The sequence below is a fragment of the Brassica napus genome, chromosome C8 (assembly GCF_020379485.1).
Source record: "Brassica napus cultivar Da-Ae chromosome C8, Da-Ae, whole genome shotgun sequence".
NCBI lineage: Eukaryota > Viridiplantae > Streptophyta > Magnoliopsida > Brassicales > Brassicaceae > Brassica > Brassica napus.
In genome coordinates, this window is record NC_063451.1 from 29,557,646 (window position 1) to 29,580,350 (window position 22,705).

Below are 22,705 nucleotides of genomic sequence, written 5' to 3' on the forward strand. Positions count from 1 at the left end.
CTACTCGGCCATAAGGGTTACCGTTATTTCCTTCAGGAAGCAGAGTAATGTTATGAAGTTACGAAGTGAATATTGTGTTTGACATGAGTGATACGCTAGTTAGTGTTTAGGGAGTATGCAAATCCTAAAAGAGCTTAACCCGTAACTTTAATTGTTACTGGGTAGTTAGTTAATTCAAGAATAGAGATTGTGATCATGAAGCTGTAGCAATCACTAGTGTAAGTTAGTTGCTCTAGCTCTATCAAACAAGTTATTGCCCTGCTGATGTAGATAAACAAAACTGCGAGACAACCTCTTATTATAGTTTTTATCACAACTTCACTAGACAATAGATATGTAGTGGTAACTCCCGGCACAAACGGGATTTTATTAGGACCCAAGGTAAACGTTATGGTTTTGTCATAGGGACTACGTACATGATTCGCAAGAGAATAAAAGAAGACGACACCGTGACACTTGAAGAAGATTCAGAGAACTTTTTGCTTGCTTCAGCAGTTGAAGTAGCAAAAACATGCGAACCCCGGGAACTGAGCGTGGCATGCCCCATGCGAAGCACGTTCCCATCTCTTACACTGACTGTCACAGCCGCGAGTGTTGCCACAAAACCCTGTCCATGTCTTGCTTCGCCTCTGGCAAACTCTTCCTTCCACCATCATCACCTCTGAAAAAATCTCAAAATAAAAGATATTAAAAAATGTAAAAAGGGTGACTAGAGATACCAGTTGAGCTTAAGAAACATCATGAGTGGAGTGATCTTACCAGTGGAAGCGATGAGGAAGATGGATAGGCAAAGCAAAAGCAAACGTGTGTAAGAAGAAGCCATGAAATTTTGTTATATGGTAATATTCACTAGCTGAAAGGCTCTTTATATATAGAGAAACGCATTCTCTAGATCTGTCTTTTGTGTAGAGTATAGTGTGAACGGGATGAAACCCACCCAGCCTACTATTTATCCAAACTCTATCCGAAAATCAGTAGGAGTTTTGACTATAGACTTTGTTATCAAAGAGTTCTGACGTCTAATTTGTTCGGACATGTTACATGACACTATCACACACTAGATACAAACATTTGAATTTGTATATATATCAAAAGTCAAGACAGTATTACATTTGAACGTGGATGCAAACAAAGCAATGAAATTATATAGCCTTCAGAAAAAAATTAAATTATATATTTAAGTCAGAGTTGTTCGAACGATATTGTACGGTGGTCAAACCAGAACTGGAACCTGGCTAAGCTTTACAATTTGTATCGAACATGCATGTAACCGTACAAAGAATTAATTACTTTGATTTTCTTCTGTAAACATCTAATTATTTCGCTGATATCGTGGGGTTTTTTTTAATATTAAAAAATGTTGTGATTATGACAAAGATTGTTTGATGGCGACCACAGAATCGGACAGTGTTTGGATCTGCTGCACCATAAATAAACCAGTCTCAGTCTTTGTCTGTAATTTCCTTTCAGCACCTCTTTATAAAATGTTACATGAATCTCCATCGTTTGTTTTTTGAAACAGCATCTCAATCTTTATTATGTGTAGTAAACTGTAAATTGCTTTTGAGCACGTGACTCATCCCATCTCACGTGATTCTCGGATCTCGACCACTTTCAATTTCCATGACCCTCGTGAGTGCTGATACTATCATATTGTGTGGATAAGTTCGTTCGTTCTTAGTTTCCTCCCCTTGACGGCGCGTGATTTCACGTGTCTGGTTCGAAGTGCTTCCAAGTGTATGCGTATGCTTTATAGTTTATAAAGCTTTATATATGCTAACCAACTTCTCCATCAATTAATTGATGTTCTTCAACTACGTATACTACACTTGTAAATATTTGTTAGAGATCACGTAATTACGCTATGTACACCCGAATCAAAAATTTACTTAATGAAATGTTCATTAAACTTTGGGTGTCATTTCATATAGGAAAACTTGCTATATAAATAGGATAAGCCATTTTTATAAATTGAACATGATGGCTACGAATCATATATGTGTATGGGATATATAATTGGAAATTTATATTTTTTTTAATAAAACCAAGATATCTACCAAGGAATGCCAATGATAGTAGTTTTGGAGTAATATCCTGCAATCTAAAATCTATAAAAAAAATTACTGAACTGTAAATAGTTCTTAGCACAATGATGTGTTGTATTGGAACCATAACACAATATCTATATAGTATTATAGTAGCAACTGCGAGTTTTCAATCCAATCTAATTGGCTAAAGGCATAATAAACCTTAATTGAGATAGACAGCAAACAACCATTAGTTTATGTGCTAAAATAATTCCACAGACTACATTTTTATAATTCATATCATTTAACTAGAAAACAAAAGAAACAAGCTAACTGAGACATTATTGGTGGAGTGTCGACAATATTATTATAAAAGTTAAAAGCCCAAGCAAATATTTTAAATTAACCATGTAAATTTTTATATCAAGGCACTCTATAAAAGGACCACTCAAGTCTCTAGTGATCGTATCTGTCTCAGCATCTGTGCATCTCTTTTCTCCAACATAACATTTTCTTCTCCCCATATAGAAAATCGTTAACATTTTACATTTCCTTCAATAATTCTTCCACCTACTAACAAACAATGGAGAAGGAGAACGATGAGCCAACTAAGGGACACGACAATACGTTTAGCTTACAGAATGTTCTGTTCATTGTCAAAGTTTCAACCGTCCTAGCCTTCACCGGTTACTGTGGTTACCCGACGATTATAAATGTACTCGACGGCGTTGACCTTTGGTTCGGTTGGTTCCGTTTGGTTCTAAGAAACGTTTTCTTCATCTTCATCATCCTAAACGTTCTCATCGGCTCTATATACTTTAGCTTCCTCAACACCACCAATAAAAAGAAACAAGATCTCTATGATGAATATATCGCCGCCGTACCCTCCGCCGTCCGCTCTTCCCCGGAGCCGTCTTCTGCCCTGATGGAGGTTGGAGACTACGGTGGTGAATATTATAATAAGTCAAGTTACTACGAGACTGTGCCACCGTGTCAAGCGGTTAATACGGTTGAGGAGAGTAAGTGTTATGAACGAGTAGTGATGGAGACGAGCTCTAAGAGTTATAAGAAGACGACGAGTTTGGAGAAGAAGAAGAAGAGGTCGACGGTGGAGTATCGAAGGACGGAGTCAGAGAGAGTACTGATGAAAACGGCGTCGTGGAGGTCGCATGCGATGGATGAGCTGAGCAGCGAGGAGTTTCGTATGAAGGTGGAGACATTTATCACGGGGTACAAGAAGAAAATGAATTGCCAAAACGGCGTCGCTGATCACTGGCAAAACGGAGTCTCTCGGTTTCAAAACGGCGGCGTTGACCAGTGGCAGAACTGTGTCCCCCAGTTGCAAGATCAGCCTTATTACGATGGAACTGATCGTCGTCGTCATCGTAGTCGTAGGCCCGTGGGTGGTTCTGGCTCTACTGGTAGTGGTGGTCCGTACTTGGCCATTTCGAATTAGAGCTTGGCGTGGGGACTATGTAAAAGTAAAAAATGTTAACATAGGTTATTTTTTACGGCCAATAATGTTGTATTCTAAATATCTAATATAGATGAGACTATTAATAATCTGTGTCACACACTCACATGGAAGGATGCCACTTATTCACTAGTTACGTTTAATAGGGCCGGACATTTTATCCGTTAAATTTGATTCGATTCGTTATTCGTCTCGATTCGATCACAAATTTCCAGATATCCGTAGACTTCCGAAGCAAAACAAATATTAAAAATCAATATCCGTTAAAATCGAAGCAAATCACAAATATCAAAATTTTAAGAAGCGGATATCCGCTCCGATCCGGAAATATATAAATACATGTACATATTGATTATACTTAATATTTTAAATGTATAAGTTTATATAATTATTATTATAACATATGATTTGACAAATTATATTCACATTATTACTTATATAAAAGTATTACTTGAAAACGAAGAGAAAAAAATTTATAAAATAATTATAACTTTTTTCTTAATTTTTGTGTTATTATAATTGTTAACTAAGTTTAAAATTTACAAAATATGTAGTTTCACTATTTCTTTTGGTTTTTATTTTATATATATCATGCAAAAAAAAATATTAAAAAAATAAATTCGTATTGAATTTTTAAGATTATTTGTATTAATCAAAGCCGATGAGATATCTGTAAGTATTCGTAAATACCGGTAAATATCTATTTATTTTCCGGATACCCGTTTTTCCGGATATCAGTATTTTTCCGAAGCAAAGCAAATTGAAAAATTAGATATCCGTAATATACGAAGCAAATCACAAATACCTTCAAAAACCCGGATATCAGATCCGTGTCCAGCCCTAACGTTTAATCAGCACTTCAGCTGAAATACCGACCTAAAACACCGAATTATAAATTGACAAATTCATTTAAGTTAATTGAACAACTAGTTTTGGGGTTGATTTTAGGGTTAAGTGAAGTTATAAGCTTTTTGTAGTTAATTCTATGTTAAATCCAAAGGAACCAACCTTGTTTCAAAAAAAAAACCAAAGGAACCAACTGCCAACATTTTGATTGTTATGAAACCATGACCATTATGTCAATTCAATCCCCTATATATTATTTGTGAAACATTACAACTATTTTTTGTGGCCACGTATCATCACTAGAATGATTCTTAGAATAATTAGAGAAATATGTTGGTCAATCTAATTATATAATAAGCTTTTTATTAAACTAACCATAAATTCATTATTAATGTCATTTATTATTTCCTTAAATAAAGATTATGGAATTGCCTAATGTGGCTAAAGTATATATGACAATTAATGATTTTGAATAATAAAGATCTGATAAAAAAATAATGTATCTTCTATCAAATTTGTTTAATTTTAAACTATTAAAATAATTTAAAAAATCACAATAACCATATTATAAAAATTTAGATTTTTCTGTATATATTATATTTTGAATTTTAAAAAACGACTTTAAATTACTAAAACTGTTAAAAGTCTCACATTCAAATTTTGCGATCCATTGTTTAAAATTTTTGTTATGACAAAATACAAATGATTACAAAATCATATAAATAAAAGTCTAATTTAATTAATCATTAAGATTTAAAATATATATGTATATATATCATTCGAAATTAAACTATAAACCATATTGAATAAATAAATATTTTAATATCAAAATTTACTTTGAATAATTTTTTTTGATAAGAGTTTTGAACTAACATTGATAATTATTTTTAAATTATAAATTACTAAAATTATTAATCCCACAATGAAATCTTTGTTATCAGTAATTTAAAGTTTTTGCTATTATGCACATGATAAAAAAACATATGAGTAGAAAGCATCATTTAATAGACATTAATATTAAAATATACTATGTATGTTAATATCATTTAAATTTAATTACATATCCTATCAAATTTTTAAAAAAATTGTCTGGATTAATAAAATTGATTTATACGTTCGTACCAATTTAATTATATATTTAATAGTTACTGAATTTTAATTATTCAATATATATTTATTATTTCATAATATGTAAGAACATATAATACATAAAATAATTTTTATATATAATATTTATCCCTCGCGCATTGCGCGGGTCTTAATCTACTTCGTTAGTAAAACAAGACAATGTAGGAAAAGGAGAACTGTTACAAGTTCAAGCCAATTAGTTTTTGAAACATTGTTCTCTCCTAGTTCAGCTTGTATATAATATGAGACGTGCTAATGACTGTTTCATTGTCTCCTGGTTATAGACTCATATAAGAAGAGTTCGAGAAAACGGTGTGAACTCCTAAAATATATGGAAATTTCCATGTAAATATACGAGAAACATTTTATATTAAATCCCGTAATATGTAGAATTCAATTTTTACTATTCTACATTTGATTTGGATTGTGGTATATCATTTGAGGGACATCTACTTAACTAAAAAGTATACTCTTTCTGTTTCATATTAAGTGTCATTTTGATCTTGTGCACACAGATTAAGAAAACAATTAATTTTGTATATTTCCTATATAAAAACACAATTACCTATACACCTAACCATATTTCGACCAATAAAAAAATAAATTACTGCATAAAATTAATAAATTTTGTATTGAAAATCGAAAACGACACTTATTTTGTAACGAAAAAATTTCTATACAACGACACTTAATATGAAACGGAGGGAGTATTAAATTTGTGACATTGTTATAAATAAACTACATATATGAAATAAATACCATTTGGTAGTTATTTGATTAGTTGTTGATCTTATTGCCAATAGCAGCTCCTTGTAATCTAATTAATAATATTTTCCCGGAAAGTTTGTCCATAATTATTATTAATAATTAATAATAACCCCTACGAAGTAGGGGTTATTGGTTGTTGTATTTTAATGAATTTGAAAATCCGAACTAAATCTAGTGTTATTGGTTCTATGATTTTCAAATATGTATTAAAATCATGTGTTATTGGTTTAATGATTCATAAATTCTATATCAAATCAAGTGTTACTCAATCGTACGGATTTACTAATATATTTGATTTAATAATGGATTTGAATGGATTTGTTTGAATTTTTTAGTTAAAAATACAAAGACTCAAATCCGAGAAAAAACTTCTGGATTTACATATTTTAATTGGATTTATAAATACTATATGGATTTCTAAATCAATCAAAATATATAAACCAATAACACCTCCGAAGTTATTAGGATATGTTCTTATCCACTACTTTGTTTGTTCTATAATAATTGCCACCAGGTCACCAACATTTTTACTTTTGTTGTTTCTCTATTATATTTTCCAGACGCATATATGAGTCCACGTCCTCTCACTGCGATGAGTAATACAATATTATTGATCCCGACACATTTGTCATTGACAACCAAAAAACATACATAAACTTGTATCAGTGTTGCAAGGTAAGGTATATATAAATGAATTCTATAATTTATATAGGTTTATAAAAGTGTAATAGATAATCCTAATAGCTTTTAAAAAAGAGCACCAGAAATAAAACTAAATTGTTGGTAAGAAGTTCAAACTTAACAGCTTATAGTTTTTTGCAACAAAAATTCTAGCCATTGCTATGATCTAGATAAATATTTACAATATGAACTAATACATTTAAGAAACTAATATTTTATATGTATAAGATATTTTAGTATATAAGTCTAGATCACGATATTACAGATCCATCAAAACTGTAGCCAGACTTCTTGATATCTTACTTGAAATTACAGCCCATACATCATTGTTACAAAATAGTAATGGTACAAAGAATATATATCCATATGCCGAAGCTGACATTAGAACAAAACACTTGCTCCTAGGATGATCCACAACCTGTACTTTGATCTTCTTTAATCAAGCTTTTCTTCTGTCCATGACACATAGTTGGACGTTTTAGGAATTTAATTATTAAACCATATTTTTGGCGAACAATTATCCACTTGCACAACCATTTTTAAAACCAAATATAATACCACTATTATTGTACCTTAAATACTAAACCATTATTCAAATCAATAAAAAGCATACTAAATCTTCTCTTTGGAGCCATTCCTTAGCATCAAAGGAAGTGAGAATAAACCGAAATTTGGTTTTGTATTGAACTGAAAGTGTCAGTGCATGTATCAATTAAGTAGCCGCATTACTGCAGTGATTATCGTTTAACTGAGTCTTATAATCTAACCGATTTTCACTAAATGTAATATCAACTACCCTAAATATCATATAGTTATTATTTATTTTTTATAGATTCAGAGATTAATCAGAGTTTCCATATATATGAATTAGAAGAAAAGTTACCTGTCAAATAAGCCAAGGCGTCTGGTTCAAATTTTTGAATGTAATATGAAAAATCCTTGATGGAATAACTAAACAACCAACAGAAACTAAAGACAAGCAATGAACAACCATCATCGCTTTATTCTTTCTTGGCTGATAATTTATGGATTTACCTTATAATTATTTTGGTGTTCAAATATTCTTTACTATTATAATCATGCGTTCACAAAACACAAGACAAAGTAGTAACTTCGTCTGTCTTTATCTACAGTATATATAGTGACAATATATGACATTAATGCAAAGTTGTAAGTATTACATTTGGATATGAAACATCGTATATAGGAACACTCGTTGAGTCTTTTTATATACACATATAAGATCTAATTTGAAACTTTTATATTTACAGTCTACGTGACACACGAATCGGATATCCACTCTTCAATCTTGCAAATAATGTCCACTTCTCGATGCTTGGATCTCCATCTACCACCTCCCATCTAAATCATTATTATTAATTTTGGGTCACAAGCATTATTTTTATTATAACCGAAATTACAATTTATGCAATTCATATAAGATAATTGTACGAACCTGTAAGTGGTTATAAAACGGTGGAGAAAAACTACCATCATGGCTTTGGCCATATTAAGTCCAAGACATGTTCTTCCTCCCATACCAAATGCTAAGAAACTGTTTGCTTTTGCTTCCTCCTTCATTTTAGGATTAAGTTATAATAAGTACAAACAAAATAATGTTACTATGCAAACAAGAATAATGAAAGGAAATATGGTTTCTTAAGAGTATCATGTACGTACGTCAAACCTTGAAGGGTTGAACTTGTGAGGTTCACTATATACGTTAGGATCAAGATGAATGGATCTAGCGTCAATGTTTATATTCCATCCTTTATTAATCTTGTATCCTTTCAAATCAGAAAATAATGTATTATAAAAAGCCAGAGATAATCTGTTTTTTCGTAATCTGAGATAATTTATTTAAACAAATAAACTGAAGGCGATCTTTAAATAAAGTATTTATAGCAAACCTTCCATTTCACAGTCTTGAAGTACTAGTCTTGGGAACCAAGGCACAACAGACGCCATTCTCAGAGATTCTTTCACCATCTATGTACAAAAAATTATATATACGTACATATTAAAAACATTGTCCATTGAAACACGTTTGAACGTTGTTATGTATTTACCTTTGAAGCATATGTCATTTCAGTGAGATCATCTAGTTCGAGAAATGGTTTATGTGATGCCTGCTTAGCAAGCTGAGTTTGTTCTTCCTGTTGACCGGTATAGTGACATGTTTTAGAAACAAAACCCTTTGAAAATTGTCTTTATGTTAACTAAATTGAAAAAGCAGAAATTAAAAGTGTGTATATATAATCTATAGTATTAATATACATGAGAAACTATTTAATTATAATTTCTTTTTGAACTGTATTAATTTCAAAACTTACAATCAGAATATTCAAAACCTTCTGATTTTCACCGAGGTACTTAACCATCCACGTTAAAGCACTAGCCGTCGTGTCTTGTCCTGCATTTTTGTAGCAAAAGTTTGTAAAAAATGAAATATGATGTAATGATTTACTTTTTTTTTATCTCTGAGCTGGTCCAAAAATGATGAATACTAAAATAAATAAATGGGACCTGCAATGATCATGGTCAAAATATTGTCCTTAATCTCAGCATCAGTCAACTTAGTAGAATGATCAGAAGACGAAGCAGAGCCGTCGCTATCTACTGCAAGAAGCTGCTGCAGAAAATCTTCATGATAATTATTATTATGACTATTTGTTTCATTTCTCCTTTCTCTGATTATCTTTTCTAACACCTCCATAACTCTTCCCCTTGCCTGCATCATTTAGAACACATCTCTTCTTATGAATCAAACCAATCCAAGTGTAATAATTAATCTCCATTACTTTGATGTTAAAACATCATAGAACGTACTGACATTACCATGATGCCCTTGTGAAATCTAGTCCAGGGTAAATTGAGAGGAAAAGCTAGCATCGCTTCACAAACAAAGCCAACATCTCTTTGCAATGAACCCAATTCTTCTTCGTTTTCTAGACTTATTAACATCTTACACATTGCTTTGAATGTTATCTGCACCGTTAGTTACCATCTTACTCATATGCTTAGAAATTTCAAATATTAAGACTGACCTTTATAAACAAAATTGATTCATTTCTTTTTAGTTTCAAAAAAAAAAAAAATTGATTCAGTAATTTCAGTTTTTGATTTGGCTAAAGTAAAAATATCATTTTCCTTTTCCAAACTTCCTTTTACACAAGGACGTATGAAATGGGCCAAGTTGGGCCGAACATTTTTCATTAAGGAAAACGGCTTTCTAAATAAGCCTTTTCTTAAGAAAAAATGGCTTATTCTTATTCAAACCACATGCAACGTGTGTAAAACAAACCTGGAGCAAATCTGTGAGCAAGACCACTGTACCACGGTGCTCCCATCCACTAAGCGCGTCAACGACGAGTTCATCGAAGTGTCTAACCATCAGAGCCGTCGATTTTTTGGAGAATAAGTTGATAAAACGGCTACGGAGAATCTTGTGATGGTGTTGAGAAGCACAAAGAAGGCTCCGGTCACCCACAAGCGCAGCTATGGACTTTATATACCGTTTCGTGAACATGCCTGACTCGTTATTTAAAACAGCCCGAGCTGACTCAGTCGTCGACAGGAACACGTGCGTCTCTCCAAACAAACTTGTCCTAAAGCAACTTCCGTACCTGTAATAATAGTATTAAATAATGTCCTAAAAGTACTTCAGCCAGAAACCTTCTAACTAGTCCAGAGGCTTATTGTGTTTACCTGATACGACGACTACGAACGAACTCATAGAAGCCTTTGCCGCTGTTTACGGAAAGCATGAACTGAAGTGTTTCTCCGACCACCGGAAAACCATGGCTTCCCGGAGGAATATCAGCCGTTGATTTCTCTTGATCTTGGATCACGGTTTTGAATATTTTACTGAGTGCTAGTATCACTAAGCACAGCAGGAGAACTACGAGGGGACAGAGGGAAAGATGGTCCATCTATTTTTGTTTACAAAGTTCCTTTTTCAGTCTGAAAGAGTAAGAAAGTTTCCACATAAAAAAGAGAGAAGATTTAATTATGATTCTTGAAGTATAGAATCTTGGATCGAGCTTATTAATTAGTCTATAAATATAGGAGGATATTTTGTAACGAGTGAGTGATGTTTCTCCTTTTTCCCTCCTCATGATGTTTCTTTAGACTATAAATCTATTGAGTTGAGTATATATGTATGCTCGCGCAAGTGTGTGCGTGCATGCATATATACTGTTATACAGAAAATAATTCAGTTGATGAGAAGCTACACAACAAGACATTAAATCTACATGTAAAATCTCATGTAATTTTCTTCGTTTAAAACCCATAAAAACTAGATAACCGCTAACTTGCTATTTATTTTGTTAATGGACATTATTACGACCAGTTGAGAGTTTTAAGCCAACGGTGCTGTGAAAATTTTGAAAGTAATCACGATCGTTACAAAAACTAAGAATAAATGATGAGCATGCGGAAAACGTTTTAACGGCAATGCAAAAATGCTTTAGTATTTAAAATGGTTAAAGCATGATTAACATGGGTTCTTAGAATATGATTCTTAACGGAAGTTAAGAAACAGTTTCTTAACTTTTAACTAAAAAACTAAAACCGGTTCTTAAATAAGGATTTTAAGAACCGGTTCTTAGCTTTTTTAGTTAAAAATTAATAAACAGTTTTGTTAACTTCCGCTAAAAACTTTACTCTAAGAATTCCGGATTAATCATGTTATTATGATATTTTGTCGCTCTTGTTATAAAATTGTCTTTGTCATCGAATGTGACGTGAGGCGCTGAAAGTTGTAACAAAAGAATAATAAAATAGAATAAAAGCATAAAGTGGTAGACACGTGGACGGTGAAGAGAGGCTGTTGGGCCTATTGCATTCCATTTTCACGAGTGGGCATGATTAACTTGTTTTCCACTTATTAAAGTGATTATCACTTTTTTTGTCAGCAAGTAATTATTAAATTGTAACACTCACGTCACATTCCGCTTTAATCTCCATATTTCTAATATCATTAAGAAATAAAATCCAATAATCGTGTGATTAAAGTTGAACCTATATAAATCACCTATATAAAGAATCAGTAGTTGAATAACAGTGGATTTTAGAAAAAAACCCAAATCTCCTAAAATTCTTAGTCCAATACACCCCCTTAATATTCCATTTTTTTGTCAAACCCATTTAATCTGCTTAGCAAGTAGAAAATGATGTATACATGAGAATTTGGACGTTAAGATCTGCTGTATATTTTAAAAAATTATATGCTATCAAGGACTCATGATTAAGGAGGTGCAATGGCGGATCAAAGTTTATAACTAATAGAGATATTAACCCTTTTCTGAAACGGATAAAACATTAAATGAGTAGCTATTACATTAAGTATGGGAAGGGAAAATCGCATAAAAAAACCTTCAAGGTGGCAGCCACTCACACTTTAAACCCTGAGAGTATTTCACAAGCACTTTAAACCTTCAAAGTGACACTTTTATCAAAAGAAACCTCCAACCTGGCTTACTTGTACATCAAGTCAAAACGGTAACGGTACTGTTCAAAATCGATGATGTGTCGGTTCTTTTTTTTTTTTATTAATAAAATAAATATTAAAATAAAGAAAATAAAAAAAATTCATAAAAAAATTCAAAACAAATCATCAAAATCACTAAAAATTCACAAAAAATCAAAATATTCACCAAAAAATTTTAAATTATTTTATTAATAAAATAAATATAAAAATACAATAATATAAAAAATTCATAAAAAAATTCAAAAAAAATCATAAAAAGTCAATAAAATTCACAAAAATTCAAAAAATCCACAAAAAATATTTTAAATTTATTTTATTAATAAAATAAATATAAAAATAATCATAAAATTTTACAAAAATAAAAGATTCACAACAATATTTATATTATTTTATTAATAAATAAATATAAAATACAGAAGCAACTAAGGAATAACGTGCATTGAGTGCTATAAACTGGCTACCCTCAAGCTATCATTAATATACATTCTTCCCTTCAACAATCCTGAACTTTTCCAAATCCAACCTACACACACATAGAAAATAATAGATTAAAAAAATCCAAAATAGCAGTCAGTCTCTGGGTTATGATTACTCTAATTCAGATTAGAAAAAAATCATTATCTTCAAATGATTCTTGTGAATGATTTGTTTAAATTTTTTTTATGAATTTTAATATTTTCTGTATTTTTATATTTATTTTATTAATAAAATAATTTAAAATATTTTTTGTGAATTTTTTGAATTTTTGTGAATTTTATTGACTTTTTATGTTTTGTTTTGAATTTTTATGAATTTTTTATATTTATTTGATTAATAAAATAATTTAATTTTTTTTGGTGAATATTTTTATTTTTGTGAAATTTTAGTGATTTTTATGATTTTTTTGAATTTTTTTTATGGATTTTTATATTTTATACTTATTTTATTAATAAAATAATATAATTATTGTTGTGAATCTTTATTTTTGTAAAATTTTATGATTATTTTTCTATTTATTTTATTAATAAAATAATTTAAAATATTTTTTGTGAATTTTTTGAATTTTTGTGAATTTTATTGACTTTTTATGTTTTGTTTTGAATTTTTATGAATTTTTAATATTTATTTTATTAATAAAATAATTTAATTTTTTTTGGTGAATATTTTTATTTTTGTGAATTTTTAGTGATTTTTATGATTTTTTTGAATTTTTTTATGGATTTTTATATTTTATACTTATTTTATTAATAAAATAATATAATTATTGTTGTGAATCTTTATTTTTGTAAAATTTTATGATTATTTTTATATTTATTTTATTAATAAAATAAGATATAATATTTTTTGTGATTTTTTTGAATTTTTGTGAATTTTATTGACTTTTTATGATTTTTTATGATTTTTTATGAATTTTTTATATTATTGTATTTTATATTTATTTTATTAATAAAATAATTTAAAATTTTTTGGTGAATATTTTGATTTTTTGTGATTTTTTAGTGATTTTGATGATTTGTTTTGAATTTTTTTATGAATTTTTATATTTTCTTTATTTTAATATTTATTTTATTAACAAAATAATTAAAAAAAAAAACGATATGTCATCGATTTTGAACAGTACCGGTTACCGTTTTGACTTGATGTACAAGTAAGCCAGGTTGGAGGTTTCTTTTGATAAATATGTCACTTTGAAGGTTTAAAGTGCTTGTGAAATACTCTCGGGGTTTAAAGTGTGAGTGGCTGCCACCTTGAAGGTTTTTTTCCCTTCTATATGCATCCCATGTCTCTCATTTCAAGTTTCAGCTTCTAGACTGAATTACTGACAATGCCCAAATTAATTTTATAAATATTGAACAATTGAATTCTTATTATTTGCATTTATATTATTTTCTTTAGGCGTAAATATTTAATAGAGAGCAACGTTATTAAATTTAAAATCTTGTTTAATAGTTGATTTGATGCATGAATAAAATATTATAGGGACAAATTATTAGATTTTACATTGCATATATTTTCCGTAACTAAAAAATACATCTTCATTTCAACTCAAAAACACACATTTTTTGTTTATTTTATTCTGGAAGCAAATGGCGTTACATAGTTAAAGTACCAAATCATGTCACTGTAGGTCCACAGACATGTAAGAAAGCATATGTTATATGACTAACCCATTCTTAGGAGTGAAACAATAACAACAGCGTATCGAGGCGAGCTTACATACACGTACTCTCCCACTAGCTTTGCGTATCTTTCGAAAAGTTCGTCCATCACCTTTTGACCAAATGTAGGTTCTAGCATCGGCTCTACCACGGCTCGTATTGTCTTTGCCACTCTACGTCCACTAGCTAGGGCTTCGGGTTTGAAGCGTACTATGTCATAGCTGTCGTCGCTGATATTCCCACCTTCCCAATCAACCGGACTTATCTCAAGTCGATCAATCGAAAAAGAACCTTCTTTCTCTATCGCCATTTTCAATTCTTCGGGGCTCGCAGCATAGTAAGGAGCGTTGAAAGCATCGATATTCTCTTCTTCGATGATACCCTTTATATGAAGAACAGAAAAGGAGGACGTTTATCTATGACATTATATATTAAACTTGATTGGACTGGATTATCAATTGATCCAATATTCTTATGGCTGGGCTAGTATCTATGGGTTTATAGAAAATCCAGGCTACAATAGTTGAGTTATTATAAATGGATTTTGTCATTGGTGTTCTTAGTTATCTACTTGATTTTCTACAATAATTTGTATGTATTTTTGTCATATTGGGGAGGGGGGAATAGCGGTTTTGAGCTATTCGGCACTACCAAACAAAACTTATATAGTACCAATACTATGTCTATATCAGTATATGATATGTATCAATTTACATAAACTGACTAAACTAAATCATTTGAGAAAGCAAATTTGGAAAAGTATTCATGGGGCCGGCCATCACTGGGATAACTTAATTGGTCAAGTAACGTGCCACGGTCAGATCCCTATAGAGTAATATGGGCCATATATATATATACAGCCCCAAGAGACCATATACAGTACATGTTGGTTCTAATTAAAGGTAAACATATTCACAACACTGTACCTCTTTGGCCATGGACATAAGAGCTTGAGCTAGTAGTTCCCACTGATAGCAACCCTCTTCGGTTGTGGGATCAGGTGAGCTTCTACCTAGGAAGGATAAAACCATTCGGCCTCCAGGAACCAACTCCTCGGATCGCGATCTCAGAAACACCGAGAAATCGGTTTGGAATTGAAGAGCATAGGCCTTATGTGCACTCATAGGACTTGTCTTGGATAGGTATATTTTTCCTTTGTTGTCTAAATCAGCTGTTATGACCACCCCATCTTTTTTGTTCACCTCACCACATGGAACCTTGTATATAGATGATAATTTCATTTGTTAGCATGTACAAATTACCATATAATATGTGATATTTTGATGAAATGAATGGACCAAATTGGTAGTTTCCAGTGTGATGTGTGATATGTCATGTATGAACCACTAGGTTTTCAAATCTTTTTGTTTTGTTTTGGTATCTCGAATAAGAAAGATTCCCACGCACTAAATTTCACTTAAAAGGTATATTACTTGGGTAAATATTTTCTTGGTACCGTATAGTGAAACAACACTTTTGCATGAAACCTATAGTTATTATCATAATTCTATTCCAGTTTGGTTTTCGAGACTATCTAATTTAAAAATAGAATAGCTTTCTAATATAAGAAAAAAAATGTAGATCAATTTTACGAACTATAGATTAACTTATTTTCGTAAAAGGCATATTTAACTTTAGAAATATTTATTTTAACTATGATTTTCAAGTTAAAAAAAAACTATGATTTTCAAGTCATAATAGTATATCAGATTTAATAATTCAGTTTTCATAATGCGAGTTGGCAAATGACACTAATTTCTTTTAAAATAAAATATTTAGTATACACTCGTCATTCGTCAATATCATAGTCATAATTGAAATGCCGCATAGAGAAACAGAAAACACACCTGAGACAACCAGTGTAAACTAGAAGAAGAATGAACAAAGTGAAGGCTCCGGCGAGGAAACAAACGTCCGTAGAAAGAGCCAGGAACCGCCGACACAAAACACGGTCCTCCATTTCCGTGCTCAAAACCTAAACTCTCATAGTTGTTGTCTCTCTTCTTAAGCCGGTCGTAAAACTCCGGCAAAGAAGCAAAGATGTAGTTGAAGTCATTGCTAGGAAGGTCGTTGAGAAAAAGACTGAGCTCAGGAACAGGACGGTCGAGGTCAGGACACAAGTTTTGGATTGTTTCTACGATATTGGAGATGGACAAGAGACTGTTGGGACCGGAGGAACAGCCCAAGTCGGCGATTCCAAAGCTCAAAATTTCTGAATTTCTTATCATCAGCTTCTTCAAGGCCTCGTCCATTACTCTTCTGCCTAAAGATATTATGTTGCTCTGCGAGTTACATAAACATTTTACACATATTTTATTATATTTTCTTATCTAAAATAAAATATAAATATAGATGGATTTTGACATTACAGTATATACTATATATATGTGTGTACGCAAGACTGATGAATATATTTTTGATATAAATCTTCAACCTGAACAATGGAGTTTTTGGCGTAACTTGTTTCACCGTTTCCTTTGTTCATGTGAAGAATTCGCATTACTTCCATTTCTCTCTCTCTCTATGGCTCTTTCTAAGGCAGAAGGTTAGTGAAGAAAATAAGTGATGTTGGGTTGGTATATATAAGGAAAGAAGGTAAGTGTGGTTAGAAAACAGTTCTATTACAGCCTCAGCCACATGCATCTTATGTACGTTGATTTCTCTCCATGTTGTTCTCCTTTTACGAATAATCCTTTATGATAAAACATATGTTCAAGGTGATTTAAAACTAAAAGAAGTATGTCTGGTTACAAGTCATTCTACTGTATTAGAACTAAATAGAATAAAATGGTTTTTATATTTCTTAATCCTAATTATATCAGGTTTTCAACTCATAATTAAACTATTTTAAGATTGTATTTGTTCATTCACACATTTAATGCAAAGGAAAGTATTTGCTAATTGCCTTAGTTCGTTTCTATTTCTTTTACGCTTTCACCCATATTATATGAATTCCTGACAACAACTATAAAGTTTAACCATATTAATCCACACGTAGTTGCTTCAACCTGGTTGGAAGAAAATTGGAGCAAATTATGGTAGATTTGGATTATGGGGGTCTGCGCAAGAGAATCCATTTGTTAAAAAGTTCTAGGTTTTGGTTTCGCCAGATTTATGGATCAAATATCCAGCCATACAAAAAATAAAACGATAGTTAAATTTTGATTTATCATGAAATTTTTACTTAAAATCAATTAGTGATAAATGGATTAGTCCTAATTTTTTATATATTATTATGTCGTAGTTAGTTAAACTCCTGATGTGGGAACTTATATGCGCACAAACAAAAAATGACCTACAAAGTAGTAGTGTAATATTATTCAATCTTGTGTTAGTTTATATAAGAGATAGATTCTTACCACATGCAATTTCATATGAATTTCGTTTAATTTTTTATACCAATGTTAAGACAAGCTCTTTAGGTTGGGTCTACTAAATTAGTACTTGTTCTTCTCTTACTCTTATGTACAGGTATAGCATCTGATCCATGATAATAATGGAAAAACTATAAAAAGGAAGAATTTCATCTACACGGTCGATGGTTATAAAAAGGTGAAAATTGTTGATAAGCTTAAGGAAAACAGAACTAGATGAGCCTTTGCTTTTATGTAAAAAATTATATACATATGCGTAAAGCATCACGTAAGAGTGTATTTAGTATCTTTTGGATATGGAAACTTTTTTTTTTGTTAGTCTGCAATATTTGTTAGCTATGTTATTACGATAGTGTATTAGGAGAAATTCTTGGGTGAACTTCTAGGTTCCCCAGCCAATAGTGTTTGAGTATTTGATATTTGATATTTTTTAAAAAAGAAAATAAAATTGAATATCCAAATTAGATTATATTTTTAAAATAAAATACATAAAAATACATAAAAATAGTTACAAAAAATAAATTAATTAATATTGTTAAGTCTTCAGTAAAATACTAAACCCTATACCCTAAATCCTAAACTCTAAACCCTAAACGTTAAACCTTAAACTTTGGATAAACTCTAAACCGTTGGAAAATCTTAAACCCTAAATCATACGTTAAAAACTAAATTTTAATAACACTAAACCCTAAATACTAATCACTAAACCCTAAACCATTGGGTAAACTCTGAATCCTTGGATAAATCATAAACTTTAGGATTTAATTTTAAATATTTTTTATTTAGAGTTTATGATTTATCCAATGGTTCAGGGTTTATCTAAGAGTTTAGGGTTTAGTGATTAGGTTTTAGGGTTTAGTGATTAGGGTTTAGGGTTTAGTGTTATTAAGATTTAGTTTTTAATATATGATTTAGGGTTTAAAATTTTCCAATGGTTTACGGTTTATCCAAGATTTAAGGTTTATAATTTAGGGTTTGGAGTTTAGGATTTAGGGTATATGATTTAGTATTTTGCTAACGGTTTAACAATATTTATTTATTGTAACTATTTTTATGTTAATTTATTGTTTTATTTTAAAAATATAATCTTATTTGGAAATTCAATTTTGTTTCCTTTTTTAAAAGATATCAAATATCAAATACTCAAACACTATTGGTTAGTGAATCTAAAGGTTCATCCTATGGGGTGAACCCAAGAATTTCTCGTGTATTATTGATTAATAGTAGGTAGGAGTAATTAAGTTGTTAACAATCAACTTCTATTCTAGGATGAGTTTTTACAGTTGACACTAGTTAACTCAAGCTCTAACGTTTTTAATACGAACTTATTAGGTCTTCAAAACAAATTTTATAATTTGACCAAACACTAGTAAACTATGATAAACTAAACTTAATGCCACGGATCAATGGAGGAATCGTGTTACTCGGCTGTCAACTTTGTGTATAGACAGCTAACACTAATACTATACAGTAAAACTCATATTTTTAGTAACATAATCTTATTAACAAAAAAAACTCAACCCAATACTGAGATTTCGAGTAATTGTATACTAGCAGAAAACTACAATTACAGATTGATTTCAACTAACACGCCTCAGGATTTGTCTAAATCGACTGCATGATATTGTTGAATTTATATTGTTTATATGTCTTTTCGAGTTTTTAAGGTAGGCAAGAAAAAAAACCTTTAGGTCACTTCGCATGTATTTTGTCTTGTATGAACAACATCTTATGGCACTATATATCTTTTTGTAAAAAAAATATTAGGGTTAATAATGTCAACACATACGACGAACCCACCGAGCTTGTAAAGAACTCGAATGATCAACACAAGACAGAGGCCATCACTCAATCCTTCGAAATATACGAGAACAGTATGTAAAGGTCTCAAATCTAAGATATTAAAATATATCGAATAAATATCCGAATTAAAATATATACCAGATGATTTGACTTGTTATCACTTACATCACATGGCATATGATTCGTGGAACATATTATTCGAACTATTCCTCAAGACAAATATTTGTGGAGAACTTGTGAGAGAACACATTATTAATTTTGTCACGTTTTATTTTTCTGTTCCACAGTAGAGACATGGTCTATGGCATTCAGTTAGGGTGTCTAAAAACGAACTTTCGTAGAATCGAAACTGAAACTAATATTTTTTTTTTTTTTTTTTGTAACACCAACTTTCATTAAAACTTAAAGCCCTAAACGGGCAGAGTTCATTACATTAGAAACAGCTAATAAAGCATGCTTTGCTAAGGCATCTGCCAATTTGTTTTTACCTCTTGGTATCCATTTGAAGCAGATCACCGCGAAATAAGGTATCAACTTAAAAATATCAGATAGGACTCCATAGATTTCAAGTGGTGGCTTCTGCGTCTTGATTGCTTATATCAGCTGCGTTGAGTCAGTTTCACAGATAAAGCGTTGCAGGTTCAGTTCCTTGCATTTGCATAGAGCTTCCCTTAGCGCGAGTGCTTCGGCGATCAGAGGTGATGAGACATAGAAGCAGTGAGCTCCAAAGTCTGAGCGTTCCGCATTTTTGGTGATAGTCCAGCCTAGTCCTGCGCCTCTTAAGTCTTCTCGCCATGCTGCATCTGTCTGAACCTTGTAGCAATTCGTCAGTGGTAGCTCTACTTCAACGTGTTGTCCTTGCCCTTTCGTAGGTGGTTCTTGAGCTTCCAGCCATTCCCGCGCAGAGGAGATTGCTCGGGATATCACATCTTCCGGCGAGGAGGCCTTCTGGTTAAACAGAAGGTTGTTTCTTGCAATCCAGATCGACCACATAATCCAAGGTGTGAGTCCCTCCGACGGAATCCCGGTCGGGGGTAAGCATTTTAAATCCACCAGGTTCAGCCAGTTAATAGCTAAATCTATCAATCCGCTGCTATCCATAGGTGAGGTGAAAGGAGCAAAATCCCACACTCTCTTTGCAAACTCACATTGAAAAAATAGATGATGGATAGATTCAGTTTGGCCACATCTCTTGCACTTTGTGTCGACTGCAATGTTCCTGGCCGCGAGCCGTTCTCCCACTGGTAAGGCGCCTTGGAAGGTCTTCCATAAGAAGAGTTTGATCTTTGGTGCCACATGAAGTTTCCAAACCCCTTTTGTCCAGTCGAAATTCATCTGTTGAGGGGTTCCCGCGTTTCGCTCCATAAGTTCAACGGCTGTCCAGTACCGAGACTTTGTTGTATAATCCCATGTGATGTTTTTGAGCCAGATGATCTTATCTGGTACGCCCTCTTTGCTGAGTTTGATGTTTAGGATTTGCTCTTCGCAGTGGGGGATGATGTTCTGGATCTTTTCTCTGTCCCAATCCCCTCTATTTTGGTCGATAAGCTCCGCAACTTTCAGCCCTCTCAGTTGTTCCGTAGCCGGTCCCATCGGTCGGAGTTGTTGGGTAGAGCTCAACCAGTCCTCATTCCAGACCTCAATTGAGCTACCGTCGTCCACTGCCCATCCAGTGCTTGTCTTTAACAGATCCCGGCCAATCAAAATTCCACGCCATCCATGAAATTCAGTAGTTTTGTCTGCAACGTCTAAGAAGCTCTCTGTGGTGCAATACTTACCCAGAAGGACCCGCCCCATGAGGCTTTTTGGGTGTTGGGTAAGTCGCCAGCTCAGTTTAGCTAGGAAAGCATCGTTGTAGCATTGTATGTCTCGGAGTCCTAAGCCCCCTTGCGCTGCGTGTTTGGTCATCGTCGACCACGAGACCCATGCCATTTTGCGGGTTTCATCCTTACCGTCCCAAAAGAACCTCGTGAGTGCAGATTGGATTCTTTTGCATAGAGATTGAGGAAGTTTGAAACATGTCATCGCAAAGGACGGAACCAGAGTAAGCACGCTCTTCAGCATCGTGAGCTTTCCGGCAGTTGATAGGAAACGATTCGACCACCCCTTTGCTTTCTGTTTGATCCTCTCAACTATGGACGCAAACAAATCTTTTTTCCGTAGTCCGAATTGCTCTGGTAGTCCGAGGTACTTCCCAACACCGCCTTCTCTTTGGATTTGGAGCTTCTCCTTGATGATCGTCTTGAAAGCGTATGGGGTTTTGGCCGAGAAAGTAACCGAAGACTTGTTGGCATTTATCGTTTGGCCTGAGGCTAGTTCGTACTATCTCAGTATTAGTCCCAATGCTTCGCTGCTTTCTTTGGTTGCCTTGACGAAGAACATCGTATCATCGGCGAAGAGGAGGTGGTTGATGCGAGGACATCCTTTTGCCACCTTGATGCCTTCTAATATGCCTTGTGATTGAGCTTTGTTACATAGCCCCGAGAGAACTTCACTACATATAATGAATATGTAAGGTGATAGCGGGTCTCCTTGGCGGATTACCCTACTCGGTTTAACTCTTCCTCTATACGAGCCGTTGATGAGGAAGGCGTAAGTAACAGAAGTAATACAGGCCATGATCCATTGCACCCATGTTGCGTGGAACCCCAACCGCAACAGCACTCTCTGTATGAATTCCCACTCAAGTCTATCATAAGCCTTGCTCATGTCAGTTTTCACCGCCATTGAGATTCGCTTTTTCGCCTTGGACGTCTTGAGATAGTAGAGGACTTCGTGTGTAATGAGAACGTTATCCGATATGGCTCTTCCCTGGACAAAAGTGGACTGGTTTTCTGAGATCACCAGTGGGAGAAGCGGCTGCATCCTCTTCGTTAGAATTTTCGAGATTATCTTATAGTATACATTTCAAAGTGCAATGGGCCTATAGTCTGCAACCGTTTGCGGGTTTTGGATCTTCGGGATAAGGCGGA

The 22,705-nt window shown here is 32.6% G+C and overlaps 5 protein-coding genes across 6 annotated transcripts; 1 reads left to right on the plus strand and 4 right to left on the minus strand.

Moving 5' to 3' along the window:
* Positions 1–267: 267 nt before the first annotated feature.
* On the minus strand, positions 268–1,153 carry LOC106377326 (defensin-like protein 19). Its single transcript, XM_013817536.3, has 2 exons — positions 760–1,153; positions 268–661 (listed from the first exon to the last, which is right to left on the minus strand). The coding sequence occupies exons 1-2, from the start codon at positions 821–823 to the stop codon at positions 489–491; spliced, it is 237 nt and encodes a 78-aa protein (XP_013672990.1). The 5' UTR covers positions 824–1,153; the 3' UTR covers positions 268–488.
* A 1,326-nt stretch (positions 1,154–2,479) lies between these two features.
* Positions 2,480–3,592, plus strand: BNAC08G18890D. The gene has a single exon (XM_048766469.1). The coding sequence runs from the start codon at positions 2,611–2,613 to the stop codon at positions 3,481–3,483; it is 873 nt and encodes a 290-aa protein (XP_048622426.1). The 5' UTR covers positions 2,480–2,610; the 3' UTR covers positions 3,484–3,592.
* A 4,469-nt stretch (positions 3,593–8,061) lies between these two features.
* Positions 8,062–11,179, minus strand: LOC106449321 (abscisic acid 8'-hydroxylase 1). Of its 2 annotated transcripts, none has more exons than XR_002660418.2 (10): positions 10,633–11,179; positions 10,229–10,550; positions 9,763–9,912; positions 9,451–9,655; positions 9,258–9,337; positions 8,994–9,080; positions 8,835–8,913; positions 8,612–8,711; positions 8,381–8,499; positions 8,062–8,286 (listed from the first exon to the last, which is right to left on the minus strand). XR_002660418.2 is itself a non-coding variant. In XM_013891099.3 (10 exons), the coding sequence occupies exons 1-10, from the start codon at positions 10,854–10,856 to the stop codon at positions 8,190–8,192; spliced, it is 1,470 nt and encodes a 489-aa protein (XP_013746553.1). In that variant the 5' UTR covers positions 10,857–11,172; the 3' UTR covers positions 8,062–8,189. The 2 variants fall into 2 exon arrangements, 1 of the variants encoding a protein (XP_013746553.1); XM_013891099.3 differs by having other exon boundaries at positions 8,605–8,711; positions 10,633–11,172.
* A 3,192-nt stretch (positions 11,180–14,371) lies between these two features.
* On the minus strand, positions 14,372–17,138 carry LOC106449311 (jasmonate O-methyltransferase). Its single transcript, XM_013891091.3, has 4 exons — positions 16,991–17,138; positions 16,404–16,838; positions 15,483–15,773; positions 14,372–14,938 (listed from the first exon to the last, which is right to left on the minus strand). Exons 1-4 carry the CDS (start codon positions 17,063–17,065, stop codon positions 14,561–14,563), a joined length of 1,179 nt encoding a protein of 392 aa, XP_013746545.1. The 5' UTR covers positions 17,066–17,138; the 3' UTR covers positions 14,372–14,560.
* Positions 17,139–20,327: 3,189 nt separating this feature from the next.
* On the minus strand, positions 20,328–22,598 carry LOC106362315. The gene is made up of 2 exons (XM_013802195.1): positions 22,101–22,598; positions 20,328–22,055 (listed from the first exon to the last, which is right to left on the minus strand). The coding sequence occupies exons 1-2, from the start codon at positions 22,596–22,598 to the stop codon at positions 20,328–20,330; spliced, it is 2,226 nt and encodes a 741-aa protein (XP_013657649.1).
* Between the last annotated feature and the right edge of the window lie 107 nt (positions 22,599–22,705).